General features: G+C 36.9%; 1 protein-coding gene across 1 annotated transcript in view; it reads right to left on the bottom strand.

The window, feature by feature from the left end:
- Positions 1 to 26,555, bottom strand: part of LOC141435767 (neuropeptides capa receptor-like) — a 151,655-nt gene that overhangs the window by 45,774 nt on the left and 79,326 nt on the right. The window contains exon 5 of the mRNA XM_074098579.1: positions 25,951 to 26,054. Coding sequence (XP_073954680.1) covers positions 25,951 to 26,054 — 104 coding nt within the window. The remainder of the gene's footprint in view (positions 1 to 25,950; positions 26,055 to 26,555) is intronic.

Genomic DNA, 26,555 nt, shown 5'->3' with positions numbered 1-26,555 from the left:
GTTTTTACATATAGGTATGTCAATTTTATTATATATTTAGTTTACATTACAATATTCTATTTAATAAATTACTTAATGTGCTTCGTAATTGGAATAGATGATTTGACGAATTACATAGAATAACGCCAATTATAAAATAAAATATGGGGAATGGTTTGCAAAAAGTTCTATTAACGACATTGAATGACAGTTTCGAAATTGTTAAGTCATTAAAAATTACTTTGCATACGAGCCATAGTTACACTGAGCCATACAATTACTTTGCATACGAGCCATAGTTACACTGAGCCATACAATTACTTTGCATACGAGCCATAGTTACACTGAGCCATACAATTACTTTGCATACGAGCCATAGCTACACTGAGCCATACAATTACTTTGCATACGAGCCATAGCTACACTGACCATACTTACTTTGAGCCATAGCTACACTTACTTTGCATACGAGCCATAGCTACACTGAGCCATACAATTACTTTGCATACGAGCCATAGCTACACTGAGCCATACAATTACTTTGCATACGAGCCATAGTGACACTGAGCCATACAATTACTTTGCATACGAGCCATAGCTACACTGAGCCATACAATTACTTTGCATACGAGCCATAGTTACACTGAGCCATACAATTACTTTGCATACGAGCCATAGTTACACTGAGCCATACAATTACTTTGCATACGAGCCATAGTTACACTGAGCCATACAATTGGCTTAAAAAGTGCATGGGAAATACAAGATTTAATTTCTGCACGGTAAAACAGCCCTACTCCATACTAAATACTGATACGTAGGTATATACCACTAAGAAATATTAATATACATAATTAAATATCTGCCTGCAGCCTAACTAAAATCATATTTAAAGTGCTAATACTTAGCGCCAACAGTAGACACATTTATTTCATTACAATAAAAGCTTTTGAAGTCAGTTGGTTTGTCATAACTTTGGAACAAAACATTCATACCCATTTCAACAAAACAACAAAAATCTTTTCAACTTTCGAGACTTAAAGAAAAACAGGATCCGAGGCCAAAAGAAAAACGGGGTCGTTACTAGTTCTTAAGTAAATTTTGTACGAAAGAACAGCTACAAAAAGATTTAAAACAGTGATGAGATTGCACAATAAAGGAAACCGACGAAAAGTAACTGGAAACTCAATGAATTTACGTCCCAGACGGTATTACCGAGAAAGACTTGGTAGATAAATCATTGACGTAAAATTCCATTGAATTTTCTAGAAAGCATGTAATAATTTTAACGTGACGATAATTATAATAAAAACAAAATTAGTTATACTTTCATCATCATCTCAGTCTATTTCCTTCCCACACCAGACCATTGGCTTTCTTCGCATGCGTTTGCAGATTTCCTTAAGCGTAAATACCTAACGCTTAAGTATGGTAAATTTCATATCCCATCAAAACATTAATCCGAAATGAGAACCAAGTTCAATATGATATATGCCTTGATTTTTGACTTTAACGACAAAAGAAGCGAGACCTAAATGGGTGCCAAGTGCCAAGGTGCCAAGTTCAATGGTCAGTCCTGAAATTTATTTATAACAATATTAAATATTTTATAACGACTTAAAATATCATTTCTTCTTATAACTTAGGATAATATATTGAAGTATAAGGTCGGACTTGGCTAGCTTTCATTTACGAATTATATTATAGTCTTCGCAAGTTTTAAAGCTGTAAGGTGATAGGACCTTGTGCAAGGCCCGCTCGGGTTGCTACCACCATCTTGCTCGCTAATCCTGCCGTGAAGCAGCAGTGCTTTCACTGTTGTGTTTCGGCGTGGAGAGTAAGACAGCTGGTGAAATTACTGGCACTTGGAGTATCCCATCTTAGACCTCTAGGCTGGCAACGCATCTGCAATACCCCTGGTGTTGCAGATGTTTACGGGCGATGGTGATCTCTTACCATCAGGAGACTCACTTGCTAGTTTGCCATCTAGTCGAATAAAAAAGAAAAAAGTTATCATAATATTGAACTTGGCTTTCATTTCACATTAACATTTTGATGGGATATCATTACTTTTTGTAGAGAAAGTTTTTAATTTAAAAATTCTAATAAAATGATAAAAATTTACTAGTTTCTGATTTATTCCTTTGTATTCTATGTATTGTTGGACGACCGGATGGCGAAGTGGTTAGAGAACCTGACTACGAAGCTTGAGGTCCCGGGTTCGATTCCCGGACGGGGCGGATATTTGTATGAATAAAACGAATGTTTGCTCTCCATAGTACAAGCTTTGCTTAGTTTGGTACTAGGTAAATTGGTGTTAAGTGTCCCATGATATTTGTTTATTTATTTATTCACCCAACTACCTTCTATCTGCATGCCAAATTTGAACTTTTTAGGTCATCTGGAACTGGGTTAGAGTTTTGATCTCTAGGTGAGTCAGTGATGAAAGGGAACGCCAATGTTCGCATACTCTTCGCTAGTCATACGGTAATTTTGTCCGAATCATCGTTTGTCAGAATTTTTTTCGCACTGAAACCTAAAATTTTTCTGAAAATTTTAAATGGTCATCCTAGAGAAAACTAGGTTAGGTTAGGTTTATTTTATAATAATTCTAAACAATCATTGGATTCAGAGAAAAAAGTTATGGCAATAATATCTAAACTAAATTTGTCAATTTTTCATTTCAAAATATGAAAGTTCAATAAGTTCGGAATTTATTACAATTTATAAATTTATGCTTCAGATTGCGATAGCAAAAGTATCATTTCGCAAACTTGAACCAGCTTGCTGGTAATCTGAATATCTTAACTTCATGCCTAAGTAGGAATAAATTTCCATTTTAGTAGTTTTATTCAATAGCCACCTGAAACGTTACAGATATTTAGGGTCACATTCGTATTTATAATTCAATTGAAACTAAGTTTGAGACGCGCAAGTTTAAGAAAATACTTTAATATAATGGTCATGATCATGAACAACTTAGTTCTAAAATCAACTTTATGTGTTTCTTTGTGCGTTAGGCTTTTTATCGAACATCGAAATAGTCAAATTACCCTAAACGTAACTGTAACGTTGCCGAAACGTCGAGGTAAATATTACTCGTGTAAAAATAGCGTGATAAGTCCCGTTTATGGTATTTTGACTATGAGTGAGAATCACGAAAGTTTGAAACGTTATAACATCGAAATAGTGCCTAAGTTATACATAAAACAAATAAACAGGGATAAAATTATAACTATTATTAGGTAAAAGAATACACAAATGTACAGCTACTCGTAGGTACCGAAGACAAGAGTCACAGAAATAGCTAAAAAAAAATCTGTCAAAATAGGGTTCCGTAGCCATTACGAAAAAACTAAGTAATATTTTTCTAAGGATTTCGTATTTTGTACGGAACATTCCAAGTTTAGATATATTTTATACTTAACCGTTATAGTTTTTCTTGTAAGTTTGATATACTTACTACCATCTTGAATTTTTTCAAATTTTTCCACCACCGGTTTAGATTATAGAGAAGGGGGGGGGGGAAGGCCCGATTTTAATGAAAAATTGCACTTTAAAGTTGAATATTTTGGAAACAGATCACTGAATCGAAAAATCGTTTTAGCAACCCCCTAATGGTTTTAAAAGACCTATTCAACGATATCCCACATTACAACTTACAAGGTTGGATGAGAAAAAAAAAACACCCCCACTTTACGTCTATGAGAAGTAGGTACTTAAAAAAAATTTTTTTTTATTGTACCATTTTGTCGGCATAGTTTACATATATTCGTGCAAAATTACAGCTTTCTAGCATTGATAGTCCCTGAGCAAAGCCGCGGACGGACAGACGGACAGACAGACAGACATGGCGAAACTATAAGGGCTCCGTTTTTGCCATTTTGGCTACGGAACCCTAAAAATAGAGTCATAGCATAAGACATAGCTCAAAAATATGTTGGCATACCTAGATGCTTTGTAATTTAGGTATCAGTGTCTTATAGTCATTGTTTTGGCATCTACGGTAAAGGACTTTATTCATGAGCCACCATGGAACCATTTCACAGTAAACGTCTTAGAAAGTGACAACGCGTTAATTCTCATGGAAAATCGTAACGACTTTTCCGTTGAAAAGATTGTGGCTCATAAATTAAAGTCCTCGACGACCGTACTAAATTTAATTCCAAAATAATTGAAATGTTTGCACGAAGTTTCACCTTCGTTCCTTTGGTGTGTAACGGTTCTACAAATAACTGAAGTAAGTATTTAATGTAATCCGTATTGAAGCTAAATTAGAGGCTCTGAACGTTCACCGCGATTTGTATGGAATTGACACGCTCAAAGCCATTTTGTTTGAGATTGGTCAAAGCTCCAGCTTAAGTTGGAGAGAGAGTCACACATTTTCTCGACAAGTTTTATTTAATGATTCTTAAATAAGTGTTACTAGTTAACGCGTTAATAATGGTGCCCTCTATGTATCCAAAGTTCAAATAATTGATGGGGGCCGATAAATCTAGGTTCAGCCTGACTTAGGTGCGAAGAGGATGGAGGGAGGTGACCATTCTGTGCGTTTAGGATAACTCTGTGGTCATAATCATAAGCTATTGTAGGAACTAGGCTGTATACAGGTGGTAAAACTGACCACTTGTTAGTTTGACAGCGGTATACATGCCGGAGCGCAGATTGCTCCGATAGCCTAAGCGGCTGGTGCTATGCTATGTAAATGTATTTTTAAGCTCTGAAATAAATCCAAATGATTGAAGAAGTTGTTTATTTTGAACTAAGTTTAAAGTCACGCGCGTTGATCCCCAGTACCTAAGCTCTTACCAAGTTACAGTCCCCACAAGCAAGCTTAGGTACTGGGATCAACGCGCGTGACTTTAAACTTAGTTCAAAATAAACAACTTCTTCAATCATTTGGATTTATTTCAGAGCTTAAAAATACATTTACATAGCATAGCACCAGCCGCTTAGGCTATCGGGAGCAATCTGCGCTCCGGCATGTATACCGCTGTCAAACTAACCTGCAAGTGGTCAGTTTTACCACCTGCCAGCGGTATACAGCCTAGTTCCTACACTATCATACAGGGTAACTTCTATTTAAGTCGTGATCATAAATTAGTAAGTATTTCATGCTCAGTTAATGCCGGACAATATAATGCATTGATCCATTTGTTGGAAATTATCTGAAAAAAATTGCGGTTTCCATACATTGACTTCGTGATTTTATTTGAACAATGTATGGAAATTTGTATGAATAATATAATGGTTCAATAAGTGCTATACAAAGAAGTACTTCGCGTTCTATCACCACGAATCATTGAAGACGGACGGACGGACCCCTACGTACAAAGAAATATCTGAACACACCATGTGAAAGTATTAACTACATTTGTATACAAAAACAAAAGTAAAAAAAAAACATACGAAACACATTGAACATTAGGAACGGACGTTAAATAATATATTTCTCGGATAGCTCGAGAAGCACTATTAATTTTTATCTGACCACGGCAAAGCCGAAAGAAAGCATTATGATTTTAGCAGTCTAGGTATGTTTGTTCTACCACAGCTCGTAGACTACTGGTAAACGAGGTGTCAATCGAATTCATTTTATAACTGACTGCTGATTAACCTGACACGATTTGTTATTAACAAAAATCACCTTAACTGGGAACTAAAATAAGTTGTATTAAAGTGTATAGTCGCTATACCCGAAAATCGGATACATGTAGTACTCGTACGTAGGTATGTGTAAAATGCAAAAACCATAACAGCCTAAGTATAATCAGTAGAAGTAATATGGTTTTCTTGGAAGCAGTTCACATACCTATCTATCAACCGTAAATAAGGTATTACAGAGATCGCAGAATGCTAAGTAAGGTATCAACAAGCAAACGTCAGAGGCACAACATAGAAACATCCGTTCGACAATCACAGTAACATTCTGAAACGTTAATTAAGGCCACAAAGGACAGGAAACAGAGGCTCTAAGTCAAAGCCGGGGGAAAAGCTAAAGCCGTCACAACTGTGGACAACCAGCGACTCAGGGAGTTAATGCTCTGTTCATTGCTCGCTCCTTGTTCTTACCAGACAGCGGTTTATTACCAAAACAAGAAATGTAATAGAAAATCGCTGGATACATTACCGGTCGCGTAAAGTCGTGGTGGAGCCGTAAGCTTTGTTTCACAATCACCACTTCTTCAAACAGAACGGGATAAGGATAAACCCAATCAAAACTTCGAAGTATCTGGAAGTTTTTGGAGCTGGTAAAGAAACGACTCGAACAGGGCCTTTGATGCTTAAACTAGTTTATGATTTATTTGAGCTGCTGAATGTACGAGTAGAAATACAGCAGGCGAGTACTTTAGACTCTAGAGTAGGGTTGCCATAAGTGTGGTGACGCAGACCGGGACATGTAAAGAAAATGTAGTAGAGGTAGAAAAAAAAAACGGCCAAGTGCGAGTCGGACTCTCGCACCGAGGGTTCCGTACAAATATTTTTACTATATGATGTAACAAAAAATTTATGCTTTTCGCTATTTTTTCTTTATCTGCGCTATACGACGTATGCTTCGTACCAATTTCAAGATTCTGAGTTCACGCGAAGTACCCTGTAGGTTTTGATTCCCTTACGAGTATCGAAAATTTGTAGCATAAACGGCTGTAGGTATCTTTTGATTGCGTTGGCTTAGAAGTTTGATTTTTTCACAGATCCAATTGACAGTAGACCTGAGTATTAATACTACTGAGTATTGATATGAATTTTAGCTTGATACCTCCACGATTTCCTGAGAAAAAGGGTCTTGACAGACAGACAGACGGACAACAAAGTGATCCTATACTTAAGGATTCCATTTTTTCCTTTTGAGGTACGGAACCCTAAAAAAGGAACTTTTAATACAACAATAGATAACTTTAAAGGTTTAGTCCTTGCCTAAACACAAAACAACTTTTAACGCATTCATTCACTGCCAGCAACCCGCCCGTCGGGTTCTCTCTTCGTAGGCGCTTTTCGCTACAAAGCGGAAAATGCACGTTATCGGCTACAGTATTGTCTTGTTGTTATCGGTTGCGTTATACCGGGACAATTTACTTATCGGGGCCGGGACGCCAGGACACCATGCTTGAAACAGGGACATGTCCCGGCGGACCGGGACGTATGGCAACCCTACTCCAGAGTGAAGCTAAAAGGAAGGCGAAATGCGAACAGAAAACCGATTTTTAAATGTACAAATTTGTAGATAGGTATGTCAAATACAATCTACATATCTAAATATAATCCAGTGTTAGCAGAGCCCTGATTCTAAGAAAATTGCATGCAGTGTGGGATCTTTATATTGGATCGTTGAGACTTCCTTTAAGTTTATTGTTATTATTTTAAATATACATTTTACTTACGGAGACCGAGACTGGACCTAGACTTTGAATCTGAGTAGAGCAAAAAGCTACCGCTAGCCGCTATCCATCATTTTACCGAAAATTGTTTCATCGATTATCGTTTCCCATAACACTATTTGCAGAATTTTGTTATCACTTAGAAATCATTTATCGAACTTCGTTTCATCTCTCATACAATTGCTCGAATAACCTTTTACACAAGAATCGACTCATCGGATTTTACTTCATCATTTTTTTTTGTAACTCGACATAGTCGTTCATCGAATCACCTTTGCCATAATTTTGGTTCATCGTAAGTTTCAGCTCCTAATATTCTTATAACACACAAAATCGTTTCACCAGTGTTACTATACTTGATAATACGTTTCTATGACAGTACGTTTCATCGAAACAATAATTTAATATTAGATGGCATAATATCATGCGTGCCAAATGCAAAAAAAAACATTTGATTTGTGCGAGCGAGCGATGCGAGCAAGCAAGACTGTTCGGATCAGAAGCGACTCGGATAGGTTAGGTTCAGTATTAAGTTCATACTTATTGCTTTACAAAATAAAATGATCTTTGCTGTTGGATTCTTAAATCTATACTTAATATTATAAAGAGGTAAAGTTTGTGAGTTTGTGTGTTTGTGAGGTTGTAGGGGTAATCTGATGTTGATGTTGATGATGATGATGATGATGATGAACTGATTTTCACTACCATCACTGGCGTACTAACTCTGCTTGCTTGCATTATTGCTTGCATGCTTGCTTGCATGCTTGCATGCTTGCTTGTATGCTTGCTTACATGCTCACTTGCATGCTTGCTTGATTGCTTCATCATCATCATCCCAGCCTATATACGTCCCACTGCTGGGCACAGGCCTCCTCTCAGAACAAGAGGGCTTGGGCCATAGTTCCCACGCGGGCCCAGTGCGGTTTGGGAACTTCACACGCACCATTGAATTGCTTCGCAGGTTTGTGCAGGTTTCCTCACGATGTTTTCCTTCACCGCAAAGCTCGTGGTAAATTTCAAATGTAATTCCGCACATGAATTCCGAAAAACTCAGAGGTGCGAGCCGGGGTTTGAACCCACGACCCTCTGCTTGAGAGGCGATAGGTCAAACCACTAGGCCATCACGGCTTTTTTTGCTTGATTGCTTGCTTCTTTGAAATGTTTATGGTTCAGTCGAGCGAAGCCGCGGGTAAAAAGCTAGTAGAGGATAATTATGTATTAAGTTACGACTGACCGCAATATATTTTCTAAACGTGCTGCAATAATAACAAATGCATCGTTCGATGAAACGTAAACGCGATGAAACATTGTTCGTGACAATAATAATATATAGGACGTACCGTCTGTGAATCATGTTTCGATAATTTGATACTATTCATAACTGATCATTCTATGACAGGTACATTCGATGAATCGTTACGCTACGATTTGAGACAGATGCGAATCGATTTACGGTGAAAAGTTGTTCGATTATATAAAAAGTAATGAATTAAAGATTATGTGATTAGAAAAAAAAATGTAATGAAATTCGTGGAATAGTTTTCGATGAAAAGAAAATCGACGTAACAAATTTTGATGTAATGATAGCTACCCACTTTAAAAACCCTCCATCTATACTACTTATCGATAATTCCGTCAATGTCGAGCTTCACAAGATATTATCGGTTGGTCGTTTCTCGGTAATTCCCGCTTAGCTTTAGCCGTTGGTACAAATTTGAATTGAATTAATTAATTAAAAAACAGCAGACTTAACAAAAACCAAGGAAATCCGACGAATTTGAGAATTAGGAAATCCCCAATTGTAGTTGAAGAATTAAAATGATCCTAGGTAAATTGGAGGCTTACACGTCGGTAATTCAAGTTTTTCTACGCATTTCCATAGATTAGGTTGTTCATTTTTTTGAAATTTAACCTTTTTAATGTCACCTAAACCGGCCAGATACAAATAGTAGAATCAAATAAAGTTTATCGTAAATACACACTGAGACATGGATGCACAGAAAATCCAGAAAAAGAGACCAGCACTGGGAATCGAACTCAGGTCCTCAGCAATCCGTGCTGCGTGCTATAACCCCTATACCACTGCTGGACAGGAATCTAGACACGTTTTTTTTTAATTTTTGTGCACCCATGTCTCAGTTTGTATTTACGATATGGTTACACGGGATACCCGTAAAAGTAACAAATTTGGAGTTGAAATAAAAAATACAAAAAGACTCCAAAAAATCAATCACAAATAAATTTTATTACAAGTTTATACCTACTAAATACGAAAAGACTTTTTCCCAACCTATTATTTACGCATAAATTTACCAAAGCGTAATTAAACATTAATTACCACAATGAGATGAATGTGTGCAACTAACAAAAAAAAATACTTTATTTTAATGTTATCTGGGACGAAGATATACCATCATGAAGTACATCAAAAAACATGTACATGATTTCTTTTAGCCAAATTGGCATTTTTTGTTTCTCGATATAAAATGGGGCCCATTTTTTGGGGTTCCTCTGGCTTTGTCTTTGACCCACGCTCTACCTAACGAGGGGGTTCTATAACGGGAGAATTCCCGAATGATGTGCAGCTGATTCAAATAAGTAATCAATTTTGCCATTTTACTTGTAATTGTAGGTAAATAAATAAATATCAATAAAATAAATATCGGTGTTATCGATCTTAAACTTTCCGATGATACGTATTTTCAGCGGTCAGTGATGAAAAAAGTTCAAAATATCGGAAAGTTTAATCTGTTTAAATTGCTTCATTGAAATCACTATAATTAACTACGAATACCTTTATATTTTATGACTTGAGAAAAGATCCCTCTGAGACCACTTAACTATTTCGTATATTTCGCCCGAGGAGGTTTTCTAAGACGAAGTAATGTGGATGGTTTCCCATTATTGTACTTAGTCAGGTTGTCCTTGATGTCAATCTGGTGTAATAGTTTGAGTTACTGCCGACAAGGCTGAATATAAGGCGAGAGGGGAGATTTATGTATGGCGTCTTGAAGGTAAGTATGAATACAACCTGTCCCTGGCCTCTGGACAAACACGAGAAGTATAGTTCGATGAGGATATTTCTAACAAGTAAACAATGTCTCATAACAATGAATACCGTATTTGATAACTCCTAAATTTACCATATCCTATATATTATTAGGAAAATATACATAAACAGACAATGTTTAGAGAAGAAAAAAAATAATTTGGTTGAAAATTGGATCTATAGCGATTTATTAAAAATTATATCTGTCTCTTTCCAAAACGCTTTTCTCTATGCAGCAAGTATGACGCTACTAGCGTGTGACGTCTTTAAGTTAAGTAATTTTATCATTGTTTGTTCCAAACAAGTTAAATGGTATTTTCAATGTATGGCATCCAATCTAATGTAGGTAATTTAATTTACTTTGATTCGATTTAATTTAATTTATACTTATTTATGTAAAAATATGGGTTACCAAAATTACCTGAAATAAATGTGAAAGCACTGTATATTTTTAAATAAACACATTTTTATTATTTATTTTATTTAGTTAGTAATTTCCCGCGCCCATGGATATACACTAATGAAGCTCGCTCGAATATTCAAATTACATATTTCCAGCCCAAAACGTTGAGCCTTCCGGAAAACGCCTTATAAAATAAAGATAATGGATTGTCAAAATGAAGCCGAAGCCGTGGTGGCCTAGTGGTTTGACCTATCGCCTCTCAAGCAGAGGGTCGTGGGTTCGAACCCCGGCTCGCACCTGTGAGTTTTTCGAAATTCATGTGCGGAATTACATTTGAAATTTGCCACGAGCTTTGCGGTGAAGGAAAACATCGTGAGGAAACCTGCACAAACCTGCGAAGCGATTCCATGGTGCGTGCGAAGTTCCCAATCCGCACTGGGCCCGCGTGGGAACTATGGCCCAAGCCCTCTTGTTCTGAGAGGAGGCTTGTGCCCAACAGTGGGACGCATATAGGCTGGGATGATGATGATGATTGTCAAAATGAAATAAAAATCAGCCAAGAGCGTATCGAGCTACACGTATAAGGTGATGTTAGGTTCCGTATACTCTTCTACACAATACAATTTTACGTAGAATTCGACCAGATCGGCTCGATTATGTCCAATCTAATCGGCGGTCTCTACCGTAGGCGCAATTCACGCCACGGGTTTTATAATGTAAGTTGAAAAACCATTTAAGTAAATAACACAAAATTATACCCACGTATTAATTCATACACCTGGCCCTGTACTACGAAGTGCAAAATTCGAACTTCGTGTCTTGCCGTCCCGCTGACGCTTATACTATTTAATACGAGAGTGAGAGGGACGGTACGAAACGAATTTCGATTTTCGAATTTCGTAGTAGCCCCCCTGCCGTCGCTAGGTATATCACCACAAACCATCAATCAAGAATGTACGCATTATAGTAAGGTACTGTTGGATTTCCAATTGGCAAATACCTGCTAGCGATTCGCTTTCACGACACGAATTCGGTTCGAATGTGACGAAGTTAGCATACCTACGAGCCCGGAATTTATTAACTAAGGGTGGGAGACTGGGAGTGTTTTGGTGCCACTAGAATTGAGATTTATTTACTTGTTTTTGTGTATATTTCATTATTCGTGCGATCTCAACCGCCTCATTTTCGTGGTTACATTTTTAGGGTGCCAACGGAACCCTATTACTGAGACTCCGCTGTCTGTCTGTCTGTCTGTCCGTCTGTCAAAGGGCTCTATCTATTGAGTCGTAATAGTTAGACACTTGAAATTTTCACAGATTACCTATGTATCAGTTGCCACTATAATAACAAATACTAAAAACAGAATAAAATAAATATTTAAGGGGGGCTCCCATACAACAAACGTGATTTTTTGCTTTTTCTTGCTCGATATTAATAACGGCAATAGGCAGACACATTAAAAATAAATAATTACGTTGACAGATTTCGCATACAAAAACTGTCACTTGATTGCGTTCGCGAGCGACAGAAACGTGAGGCAAACGGCCTCCGATCGCACTAGGTGAGTAGGACCATCATTGAACCATTAAAAGAAATAAAAGATTCTGCGTATGAATTGGTAAGTAAGTACTGGAATTTACCTGTGGCTTTACGCGTTAATCATAAGGCTAGAAATGCAGATGCCGCTCGCACATTTTGGTACCAGTAGCTGGCGCATGTTCATCAACCTTAATACAAATATGATACAAGCGTGCAAGCTATTTGCATAAAAACGTGCGAGCTGCTGGCAGGTGTATTCCCGGCCTTAGATCCGGTAGTTGAATTGAGTACAGTATATTTTGACTATGTTTTATATATCGAAAATACAAACGGAAACATAGATGCACAGAAAAACCAGAAAAAGATAGCAGCGCTGGGAATCGAACCCAGGTCCTCAGCATTCCGTGCTGCGTGCTATACCGATACACCACCACTGGACAGGAGCACCGACACAAATTTCTCCTATGCACCACTAAGTAACAAAATTACGAGTTGAAATTAAAAATACAAAAATACTCCAAAAACAAATCTTATTTTTTATACGTTTTATACATAAAAAATCTACAATGTCTGTTATAAAACAGATAGCAATATTTAAGCTACCTAGGTATACCTACCGAGTTAAAAAGGTTTGAAATTCAAGATTAGACAGAGAAAGATATATTTGCATGTGACGCCACCCGCATAGAGAAAAGCGTTTGAGAAAGAGACAGGTATACAGATATTTCAAAAAATCACAATAAATTCAATTTTCAACCGATTTAAGTTTTCTCTTCGCTAAACACTGTCTGTAATATCTATATTTTCAGAATAATACATCAGACCTGGCAAATTCAGGAGTTGTCAAATACCGTATTCCGTAAATTTATTGAATTCTCGTGAGAGTTACCCAAATATTACATGGTAGATTATGAGATGGACGGACGACCTGGCCGCGGGTTTACGGGATGCAGGCCGCTTCCAACCGAAGCAACAGGAGGTACTACTAGCGGAGGCCTATGTCCAGAAGTGGACGTCCCACGACTAATATGATGATGATGATACTGATGATGATGATGACATTGTGGATTCCATTAGCGTTGCACATAAAATACCCATGGCAATTTATAGTCTCCAATCCTTACGGTTGAACTTTTGGGATATTATCCCGATACCGTGGGAATATCGGGATAAAAAGGGATAAAAAGAAGCCTATGAGTTAGTCCAAATATCTACATACCAAAGTTCATCTAGATCCGTCCAGCCGTTTTAAATAAATAAATAAATATCACGGGACACTTGACACCAATTGACCTAGTCTCAAACCAAGCAAAGCTTGTACTATGGATACTAGGCAACGGATAAACGTACTTATATAGAGAAATACATACTTAAATACATATTAAACATCCAAGACCTGAGAAAAACATTCGTATTATTCATATAAAAATATCTGCTCCGGCCTAGAATCGAACCCGGGACCTCAAGCTTCGTAGTCAGGTTCTCCAACCCCTTGGCCATCCGGTCGTCCAATTTAGTGTGAAGGAATAACAAACTTTTAACACATACTTTCGCATTAATAATTTATGTAGGATAAGGAATGCAAACGAAGGCATTTTAAATGAGCATTAAGCAAAAGTGGAATTCCTCATCAAGAAACCTTTCTTTCTAAAACACTGATATATTTCTGTAAGTAACTCGCTAAAAACCTGCATTTTACTCGCTCCCGCTTTGAATACATACATAATTATAAAGAACATTCATTTTTCATAAGGTTCAATAAACTCGAGAAAGTAAAGCTTATAAAAATATAAGCTTATATTGGATTTGATTTAATTTGGCATTGTTTAGCTTAATTTAATTTGAAGTAGATTTGATTCAATGGATATAATTTGTATCTAATAATTTAATTTAGTATTCATTTAATTTAATTTGTTTTTATTGGATTTAATTTAAGTAAGTAATTTAATTATTATTCTTATTTCTATACTATACTAACAATAGTATTTTAGTTTACTACTAACCATTCTATGGATCATTGTCCATTGTTCTTTCGGAACTAACACAAAATTCGTGTCTGGACTCCTGTCCAGCGGTGGTGTAGGGGTTATAGCACGCAGCACGGATAGCTGAGGACCTGGGTTCGATTCCCAGCGCTGGTCGTTTTTTCTGGTTTTTCTGTGCATCCATGTCTCAGTTTGTATTTTCGATATGGTTTTAACGGGATACCCGTAAAAGTAACAAATTTGGACTTGAAATAAAAAATACAACAAGGCTCCAAAACACCAATCATATGGTAGAGGTCCCTTACAGGGTTACATATGTTCCCCTTGAAATGAAATTAAATAGAGTTTATTTGTCGTTAGTGGGCATACAATGGTCTCAATTTAATAGATTGTTACGTACATTTCATCAACCTTTGTACATGTACGGTCGAACAAATTGAACCATGACCCAGGATGGACCTTTTGATAATCAATTTCACTATGATTTCCTTGACAAAAGTATCAACATGACATTAGTAGCACAATGGTTCTACCCTGTCATGATTAAATTTGCTAGACTGTAGCTCAACGTTTGTCAATTGTGTTTATTTCTTTCTTTTTGGTTTGTAACAGAGTTTGCATTCATATACTTATATATACATACGAACATTACACGTCAAAGAAAATCTTGTAGAAGACTGTAGCACCATAACATCCTTAGCTTAGCACATATTGTAATCCTTACAAAATGATCCCCTGTCAATATTAAGATACATAATAAGCGTAATCACGTGTATGAAAGTTATATGCTGGCAATACGATCCACTGACACCCTTTTTCGTGTAGGGTAACACTGCCAAGTCACGAGTATTAAAGGGTTTCCGGCTAATGATACACGTTTGCGATAATAACAAGTCTTGCTATATTATGGTGCGTATTAGGTTGTCTATCGTTTTCAAAAGAAAGAAAAAGAAAGAAAATACATTTATTTAACGCCATACAAACAAACATAGAACAAATACAAGACATGACGCTAATTTCAAATGACATTATGTATCGTTTTTCATAATTTTCATTTGTCATAAAGTACTTAATTTATTTCTGAAACAGAATTTTCTTTAGAATTGAGTTAGACTAACCTAACTTATTGCATTCTATAGTTAAGTTGACATTTTTAAATATCCTGAAAACAGCACTATATGGCAAATATGATATTTGATATTTAAAAAAATATAGACTAAGTTTGCTTTGAATTTTTCATTTTTACACTAGCTTTTTTGCTGATTGTACCTACTAGAAATTCGATTTGCATGATTTGAAGGCAACTCATACTACGAATATTACATACAATAAAATCTCATCTCTTACTCTTTCTCTCTCTCTCTCTCTCTCTCTCTCTCTCTCTCTCTCTCTCTTTATTGAACACCACAATATAGTAAGTTGAATAAAAGCGCGCGTGTTATAGGTGTCCATTTTATTGCGGATCTCCAAATAATTTAATTAATTTTATCTAAAATTTTAAAAGCTCGGTAGGTATAGTAACGAAATACTAGTTACTTCAATTAGCAAGTACAGACATTAGTGTTCTCAGTATAAAAATGTAGTTTAACTTTTTCAATATCCTTTATTGCCTTGTCTTTAATAAAACTTTCTATATCGAGAATACAAAACTGAGACATGGATGCACAGGAAAACCAGAAAAAGAGACCAGCGCTGGGAATCGAACCCAGGTCCTCAGTAATCCGTGCTGCGTGCTAGATACAAATTTCTCCAAGGCACACATATCTCAGGTTGCTTTTTTCCACTACGCTACTTAAGCAGCAGCACTAGCGACATCTATGTTTCGCTCTCATCGAGATATGTTACATTCTTTCGGAACTAACCGCTCACCCGGACAAGAGATGTCGCTACTAAGCAATCAAATTATGATTGGTTTTTAACAAATTTGGAGTTGAAATAAAAAATACAGAAAGTCTCCAAAATACCAATCATAAAACTTTCTAAGTACGAGTAAGCACAACGTAGTACTATACTATTTCTGCAACGAACTAAATATGACTACGACGTTACTAAGGCTTCCTTCAGCATTATTCTGGTTGATAGCAATTAATGGTTGATAGCAAATAATTATTGACATATTTTGTCCTGTTGTTGTGGACTAATTTTAATTTTTTATTTTATATTTAATTTTATCGTCTTGACATTGTACCTAATTTTAACTTTTTGTCCATGTTTTACCCAGGGATATTATTATTTTTTAATTTAATTCTAATTTTATTTTGGCTGACAATGTATTTTAATTTACCACTATCATATACCTATTATTATTATTATTATTTTGTATACAATTTGACGATCCTTTTGTGTATTTCTTATAATTACCTGACATGTATTTATAATGTATTTTTTCATTAGGTAATAAAAAAAAATAAAAAATCAAGTCAACCTCCATTCCATTGCTGCGTAAAACCTAGCGATGCGAAGCTTTCAATGGAAAAATAGGAATACTGATTTCAAAAGTTACGATCATACTACGCGCGAGAAAATTGCGAAAGCTCTACATTGCAGGATCAACAGGCGAACGGCTTATAAGGAGTTGATAAACCGCAGGCAGTGTAAAGGCGTTCACATAAAAATCACGTGCCGCTTCATCTTATCCCACAGAATCTTTAGTACCTACTACCTACCTACCTACTAGTAATTTAGCCAAATCAGAAATTCGTTTGACCTCAAACGACCTCACACGAACATCGCAAACGTTCCGCTAGGGGCGCTGTTCGTGTTTGCATACAAATTGAGATTTTAACGCGAACGCGATCGAGACGTATTTTGTAACCGAAAAGTTACACTAACGGCACAGGTGCAAAACTTACTCTTTTCTAATTGTAATCGATGACTTTGGACAAGATATTTTCTTGCAGATTCTGAGTTACCTATTCTGAGCCATCTAAATAGGCTGTATTTATATTCCGTCGAACGTCTCGGTAATAGACTTCGGCCATACTAATTTGCATTTTAATTTGACGTTAAACGGTTTAATTTCGCCTGAACGTTGGCAGATTTATTATTTTATTTACTCAAAGTTAAATTTATTAATTTTCATTTTCCCCGGTAAATTCCATCTTCAGTTACTTACTAAAATGTAATATAAGCTTCATAAAATTAGAGATGGAGTCCACTCATTTACAAAATCAAGACTGAAATGAATTGCTTTTTAACAAATCAAAATACCGGCTTCAACCAAGATCACCAAACGATAAGCATCCCTGAAGTGAGAGCAACTTCACGTATAAAAAAAAATTACGATAGGTTTGCCTCTGCTACTTAAAAAGTATTTAAGAACATTTATTCCTGCTGAGCTGGCAACGTTGCATTTTTGTTAGTTTTTCTCGATATTTTTTTTCTGATAGAACACTTCTTAATATATAAGTTAATGTGTCTACTCCAATAATTATTCGTGATAGACTTTTATATTCATTACTAGCTGTTGCCCGCGGCTTCGCTCGCGTTAAATTTGGGGTAACAATTAACATACATTTACTTTCTGCGATCCTTTTTTTCGTGTTTTGATTGATTTTTTGGAGGATTTCATGGAAATATATATACAGTAAGACGTTGTTTTAGACAGATGGTGCACATTTTGGAATTCAAAAATTAACCTACATACGTAATTAATCATTCATAATTCATACCAAATCTGAAACCCTGTTTCGCTGAAACGTTAAAGACGTTAAAGTACTACGCGTTTCTTTTGCCGGCGACTTCCCACACGATATAGGATATAGGATTGTATCTCGAGAAATTGTAAAGTCCCCGCGGGACATGAATAACTGTTATGATCTATTTTAGTATTCTTAATTGTCGATGAGAGACATATTGTAGCTTTCTATTGGTAATAGAATTATTTAAATCAACTCGGTAGTTTCAGAGATTATCCCCAACAAACAAAGAAACAAACAAAGTTGAGATATTTTCCTATTCCATGGGGTTTTCTAAAAATCTTTCCCTATTGCACCTCTCTATTACTTTAGGTCCATCTATGCCAATTTCAAGTCTCTAGCACCAGTAGTTTTGGCTATGCGTTGTCTGTCAGTCAGCCAGTCATGGTACTGTTCAGGTAGAGTTAGGTATACAATTATAAATAAATCAACCCTGAAGTTGAATTCACTTTTTGCTATCCCGCGGGAGTTTTACGTGTTCCCGGAGAAAAGTAGCGTATGCCAATCAGGGATAATGTAGCTCCCAATTGGTAAAATATCTTTTTAAATCAACCCCCAATGATGAATTTACTTAAGTATTTCGATCTTGCGGGAATTTTGCATTCTTCTGTAGAAAATTACTATTAGTGAAAGAATTTTTAAAATCAGCTCCGAATTTGGATTGTCTTACTTACTTCTATGTACCTATCCTGCAGGAATTTTGCATTTTCCCAAAGAAGAGTAATCTATACCAATCAGCAATTAGTGTAGCTTTATATTAGTGGAAGAATTTTTAAAATCAGCTCTGAAGTTGAATTCAGTTTTTTCTATCCCATGGGAATTTTGGATTTTCCGAAAAAAAGTGGCCTATGTCAATCGAGGATAGTCATATCATATGAAAGATTTTTTAAAAGCAGTGCCAAAGTTGAATTTACTTATTTCTATCCCGCGGGAATTTTTCATTTTCACGGAAAAACGTATCCTATTTCAATCAGGAATACTGTAGCTTACTTTTGTTGAAAGAACTTTTAAAATCAGACCCGAAGTTGAATTCACTTATTTCTATCCCGCGGGAATTTCGCATTTTCCCGAAGAAGAGTAGTCTAAACTAATGAGAAATAGTATAGCTTTCTATTGATGTAAGAATTTTTAAAATCATCCCCAAAGTTGCATTCAGTTTTTTCTATCCCATGGGAATTTTGTAATTTCCCAAAGAAAAAGTAGCCTTTGTCATTTGGGGATAGTCATATCACATAATATGTAAGAATTTTTTAAATCAGCTCCGTAATTTAATTAATTTATTTCTATCCCGCGGGAATTTTGCATTATCCCGGATAAAAAGTAACCCATGTCAATCAAGGATAGTGTAGCTTACTAACGGTGAAAGAATTTTTAAAATCGGCTCAATAGTTTCAGAGATTCGACTACAAACAAAGAAGCGAAAAAAGTTTAGATATTTCCCTATCCCGTGGGAATTTCGAAAAATCCTTTCTTAGTGCGCGTCTACATCTATTAAGGAACATATATTCCAAATTTCAAGTTTCTATCCTCAGTGGTTTGGGCTGTGCGTTGATCTATAAGTCAGTCAGTCAGTCGGTTTCTTCTTTTATATATATAGATAAACGAATTAATGTTTATGACCGGTTTTTAAACAAAATAAAAGTCTATACTTAACGAATAATTATTGGAGTAGACACATTAACTTATATATTAAGAAGTGTTCTATCAGGCAACATTATTAATTTTCATTCAATTTTTATGGAATAATCGAGTAAAAATAACAAATTTGCAACAGCAGGAATAAACGCTCTCTTAATCCCTCTCAAACAAAAATATACTTTCAAATCGGTTCACCTGCCTCTGAGAAATCGAGGAACATAAAGTTAGTGACACAGAATATTTACCTTCGACTGTATCTTTCGGTTGAGATAAATATGACTATTTCTCAAAAAGGTGTCCATTTTCAGTTCTCCAAAAAAAAAATTCCTGTCGCTATTTCAACTCAAAAAATAAGTAATAGTGTTTTTTTTACTGAATGGAAAACGAGCAAGTGGGTCAGGAGATCAGGAGTGATGGTAAGAGATCACCACCGCCCATAAACATCTGCAACACCAGGGGTATTGCAGATGCGTTGCCAACCTAGAGGCCTAAGATGGGATACCTCAAGTGCCAGTAATTTCACCGGCTGTCTTACTCTCCACGCCGAAACACAACAGTGCAGTTTAAATATAATTATACTTAACCTTGTGGTAAAGGTGATAAAAAGATACTCTTTGTTGTTGGATCCAATAGAAAGTTTCGATGTAAGTAGTTACAAAATTACGATTCTACATACGAGTCTGCATTTCCTCACAAGATTTCGTGACTTTTTCCTGACGTCAAGAAATTATGGATGTTTTATGCAGTTTCTTGACAAACTGATTTCTTGAAAATTTCATGACGGTACAACTTTTTGAGAAATACTCATATACAACGTGAATGGGAACGTTGGAAGAGGAAGGCCTAGACGAACGTATCACGATCAAATCGGGGACGTTCTGAAGAAAGGTCGGGTCAGGAGTACTCTAAACCGACGTGCATGCATGAAAAGATTGATGAATGTAGAGGAAGCGAGAGTTGTATGCCAGAAGCGTAGCAAGTGGAAGGATGTAGTCTCTGCCTACCCCGTTGGGAAAGAGGCGTGATTTTATGTATGTATGTATGTACTCATATACACGTATACTTAGGGAAAAAAATCCGTTAACTTTAAGGGAACATTCAACAGGTCAAATGATGTGGTTTTTTGTTGGTAGCCATGCTGCGTTATATGATTTTGTTCGTGCACGCTACAAGATCTATTTCAATTTTATGGATTCTCGTAACGCATCAATTTCCATTTTATGGATTTTCATAACTTCAATTTCAATAACGACAAATAAACATCACGGGCGGGGGTAAATTACAAGGCATTGCTCAATCACCCGGCGAGAGGGCATATCGATTCCAATATTATAATTGAATCAATTGTTCCTCCAGGGCTATCGTGAGGTTCAGCCATACGATCGTAATTTGTTTTAGGTGCAATCAATTAATATGACGCGTCACGATACGGTAGGAATAGAAAATGTTTTTTTTTAACACAACCTTTTTTTTCTTGACTATTAATAAATATTGCCTGCTTACTGCTTACTTATTGCAATAAGTTACAAATATAAAACATTACAAAAACCAAAGAAAAATTGAACTAAGTAACTTATTCAAAAGCTAAAAACATATATTTACAAATGCCCCACAGATCACTGTTGTTGGGCAGGGTGCCCAATATAAGGCTGGCTGATTCCTCGTTGTATGGCAATACCAATTCCTTGACTGAAGAAAGACATGATCAACTGTGGAAAGGACTAGCTTCTTTTTAACCGAGGAAAAAAAAACGGAGGAGGTTTTCAGGTCGACGCGTACTTGTATACATTTTTATTGAAATAACTTTTTACAGAGTAGTCTGATTTTCATAATTCTTTTTTTATTGGATAGGGTATACCTTGAAGTAAGTATTTTATAAATTTGGAATAAAATTACCCCACGGGTGGGATAAAAGTATAAAATAATAATGTAGGCTGCTGTCAATCCTGATGGCTAGAGCTGAGGCACCGACTTCAAACTAGTTAGTACCTAGATTTAGGTTAAATAGGAGAGAAAGGAGAAAAAGGTTTATTATTTTTTGCTTTTCCGTTTTTACGGCGGTTTAAAATATTACATGAATAGAATAGCTTTGTTTGGTTCGTAAATACTTTCTGAGTGTATGCCGTTTATCCAAGCGTGGAGCATGAATAATGTAGCTCGACAAAGTAGACAATCTTTAGGGACCTGGATCTTATTCAATACGTTATGTCAGCCTCTCCCATCCCAGCTAGCTACAGCTATTACTAGCTATCTTAGGTACCAAATTTCACTATTTTAACGTGAAAGAATACTTAGCAAATTATTTTTTTATATAAGAAGGGGCAAACGAGCTTGCAGGTCACCTGATGGGAAGCAATCATCGCCGCCCATGGACATCTGCCAACATGAGGGGTCACAGGTGCATTGCTGACCCTTTAAGAGATTGACAGGCTCGTTTTTTAAAGATCCCTAAGCTGTACCGCTCCGGAAACACTGTCCCAGGAAGTTGGTCCCATATAATATTTAAGTCGTGCGTGGAAAGAAGTTTTGCTTCAAGCGGACGGTGCTAGATTTCCAATCATCAAGGTGGTAAGGATGAAATGACTGACGCCTGCGTGAAGTACGGTAGTGAAACCTAGCTGCAGGCCAGGCAACAATTTGAATAATTCATCTGAACACTCCCCATGATATAAGCGGTACAAGATGCAGAAAAATGCTACACCCCTCCGTATTGCCAGAGGATCAAGCCGGTCAGAGAGTGCCCGGTTGCAGTTGCGGTTGTGTGTGCAGGTGCGGTTGTATTTATAATACGAGTAAGCAATATTTTATATACTGTATTTGTAGGACAGATTTTCTACTACCTATTTACTAAATCGGTTGCTGTGCGTACTTGGTATTGTATTTGATTATTGTTACCTATATGACCTGTTTGTTTTTGAATTAATAAAAAATAAAAACTATACATATAAAATAATGTATTTTGGGGGCAAGACTCTAAGTTAAAATGTGTAGACAGTCAGTAAAAATGCCAACATGAACAATATTTAATTTAACACAGACGCGTTTTGTATAGAAACGTGTTCGCACATTTTAATAGCACTTAATTAGATATTTGGAATAATCCCGTTGACAAGCACTTCATGATTTTCACGCACGATATATTTTATCTTTCGTAGAAAATGTTCAAACCCATGAAATTCAAAACCATGAACTCGAGTGTTGACTCTCAGAGAGGCTCAGAGTCACGCAACGAGCTTTTGAGAGTACTCGTATGCTTGAAATTTATTTGCGCGATAGAATCCGGAATACAGAAATTCACCGAAGAGCTATAAAGTCATCGATATAGCTCGAAAATTCAGCAAGTTGAAGTGGCAATGGGCGAGCTTGGAGAACAGATAGCCGTTGGGGGAAAAAAGCCCTCAACTAGCGACCACGAACTGGAAGATGAAGCGTTGGCAGGCCTCCCACTAGGTGGACTGACGACATCGTGAGAGTTACTGGCAACCCAACCGGTGGATGCAAGTGGCATGTTGTCGTCCATTGCGGCATTTAGGGAGAGGTCTGTGTTCAGCCTTTGCTCGGCTGATGTTGATGACACGGTGTTTTCAAATATGTTTTTGGTAAAAATAAATTCTTCAATCATAAAAAAATACACATCAAAAGTGAATCCAAAGTAAGTAAACGAGTTTAACAGTCTATACCCTATTTTATGCTACCATATCCACAAGACTACCTATTGCGTAGCAGCCGGCCAAATAAAAGCTGTTCCCTAAATATACGAGTACATTATTACCTACTTACCATTTCCGTGTCGGAAGTACAAACGACCGTCACAGTTTACGGTTCTGCCGTGCCGTGCCGGATGTCGTTACCTCAAAGATAGCAGGAACTTCGCCCTCATTAACGCATATACATTACGTACTTATTACATAATACTTTTACCAGAGACTCCGTCTGCGAAATCGTTTATCGCTAATCCCTCTCTTTTAGCTTTTTATCTCGATATTTGCCTGAGATCGGGATAAAAAATTTAGCGGGAAGGATTAAGAGCGTTTATACCTGCTGAGCTGGCAATGTTGCATTTTTGTTAAAGAATATAAACGTCTATCACGAATAATTATTGCAGTAGACACATTGACTTATATATAAAGAATACAGTTCTGTCACACTACATTTTTAATTTTCATTAAATTTTTATGGAATAATTGAGTAAAACTAACAAAAATGCAACGTGCCAGCTCAGCAGGTATAAACGCTCTTACCTAGTTACTCGCACACTCATACAAGCTGTCATATTTTTAATATTGAGTACTTAATGAAAAGGATTCACTTTGTGATATGATATCTTGTATATACATACTAACATAAGCGCCGAGTGCGTTTTATGTTGACATTTCTTTGTTCCAAAGAATATTGAGATGAAAAGATTGGTATGCAACAATGGGATGCTTTTGCTTCCGGGTAAATTTAAGGTCCAAGATAAGAGACTTTAAGTATAAAAGCTTTTGTCTGTTATAAAAATATATATAATAAGGAATAAAGACATTGTCCGAGAATTTTCAGAGGCATACCATACAATACTATGAACGGTAGGTATCTCCCGTAAAGTAGCTTGGAGATACCGTTTTCGTTTAACAAGAAGAGTGAGATAAGCTTGAGTTAACTTGAGATGCAACATATTTCAGTTAGTGTACACCAGTTTTGCCATCTTTATACTATGAACGTTATCTATCTTCCTTGCAGTAGCTCGAAGAGAACGTTTTCGTTTGGCAACAAGAAAAATGGGTTAAGCTTGAGTATAACCTGAGATGCAACACTGTCCTGTAGGTGTACACCACGTTTCATCATCATCATCCCAGCCTATATACGTCCCACTGCTGGGCACAGGCCTCCTCTCAGAACAAGAGGGCTTGGGTCGTAGTTCCCAAGCGGGCCCATTTCGCACGCACCATTGAATTGCTTCGCAGGTTGTGCAGGTTTCCTCACGATGTTTTCCTTCACCGCAAAGCTCGTGGTAAATTTCAAATGTAATTCCGCACATGAATTCGAAAAACTCTGAGGTGCGAGCCGGGGTTTGAACCCACGACCCTCTGCTTGGGAGGCGATAGGTCAAACCACTAGGCCACCACGGCTGTCACACACCACGTTTACTATCTTTAAATTAAATTATTACACTCACTTAGAGTAATCATAATTATACTCGACTTTTGTCGTATGATAACACCTAATTGTATTTAATGAAGGCGAGGATAGTTTTCGCCGAGCGTTGGCTGACTTTCTGTTCGAACTCACCTTGAAAAACCACGGATTGGTTCGAAACATTCGGGCCGAAACGTTGAGTGACTCGAGTATTATAATAATTTAACCTTTGCCATACTAGTCATCAATGACGTCACGCGGCAAAAAAACACAATTCGGTGGAAAACAAGTTGTGACGGCGCCAAATGCTACTTTGATCCTGATTAAACTGGGTCCAGATCGGCTCACATAATTGTTTAAAGTCATAATATTTGCAGGTGGATTGTGCAAGGTCCGCCCGGATTGCTATCACCATCTTGCTCACTAATCCTGCCGTGAAGCAGCAGTGCTTGCACTGTTGTGTTTCGGCGTGGAGAGTACCTAAGACAGCCGGTTAAATAACTGGCAGTTAAGCTATCCCACCATAGGCTTCTAGGTTGGCAACGCATCTGCAATCCCCCTGGTTTATTTGTAATTATATTTTTATGAAAAAATGACTTTCTGCCAAGTTTCTTGCAGCGCATTCTTCTTGGGGCAATGATGGTCTTTCCGAAAGCGCAGGTAGTTTAAAAAAATTACGTGTAAAAGTGCCCATTGCGGCCTATTTACTGAATAAATCATTTGAAAATTGAATTTTCTGTAATTTGGTGTTGCAGGTGTCTATGGGCGATGGTGATCTCTTACCATCAGGAGACCCACTTGCTCGTTTGCCATCCAGTCGAATAACAAAAAAAATTGTAGTGTTTGTAATAATGTATTGTTTGGCATAACTCTTTTTTTTTCGGTACCATTAATTATTCAGAATTGCTATAAAACAAACATAACCGAACCTTTCGCGTTCTACATGCAGGATAAGCACTTAAAAAGTTCCGAACAATCCGCCCGGGGATATATTAAATCACTTGTGGTATGCCTGCTCGTTAAAACCAATCCAGAATGTATCTGAAAAGTCCGTCGCCGCGGTTTCGGCGAAAAAAAAATTATGACTAACAAAAATTATGACAAACTACATTATGACTTAAAAAAAGCTACTAAGTTAGCACCCGATTAAAGTTCCACTTACCCAGCATTCTGATGATGGCTTTCCTGGACTTGGCTTGGCGCGTCTCGCCGTGGACTTGTCCGTTCAGCAGACCGAGCTTTGTCTTCTCCGTTACCTTTGTCGACCTGTGGAAGAAAAATCGTAGTAAAGATTTCGAACTTCGTATCTTGCCGTCCCGCCGACGCTTCTATTATTTAATACGAGAGTGAGAGGGACGGTGCAGTACCAGCTTCGATTTTTGAATTTCGTAGTAGCCTCGCCTTTTGTAGTAGCTTTCGTAGTAACAAATCACTGAATCGAAAAATCGCCTTAGCAACCTATCCTCCGTTTTAAAAGACCTATCCTACAATACCCCCACACTACAAGATTGGATGAGAAAAAATATCACCCCCACTTTACGTCTATGGGAGGTAACAGGTACTCTATAAAAAAAAATATATTTTTTATTGTTCCATTTTGTCGGCATAGTTTACATATATGTATATTCGTGCGAAATTACAGCTTTCTAACATTGATAGTCCCTGACCAAAGTCGCGGACGGACAGACAGACAGACAGACATGGCGAAACTATAAGGGTTCCATTTTTCTCATTTTGGCTACGGAACCCTAAAAACATACCTACAGA

The sequence above is a fragment of the Choristoneura fumiferana genome, chromosome 15, assembly GCF_025370935.1.
Source record: "Choristoneura fumiferana chromosome 15, NRCan_CFum_1, whole genome shotgun sequence".
Classification (NCBI taxonomy): Eukaryota; Metazoa; Arthropoda; class Insecta; order Lepidoptera; family Tortricidae; genus Choristoneura; species Choristoneura fumiferana.
Note: the sequence above shows the minus strand (reverse complement) of the source record. Positions and strands in the feature narration are given on the sequence as shown.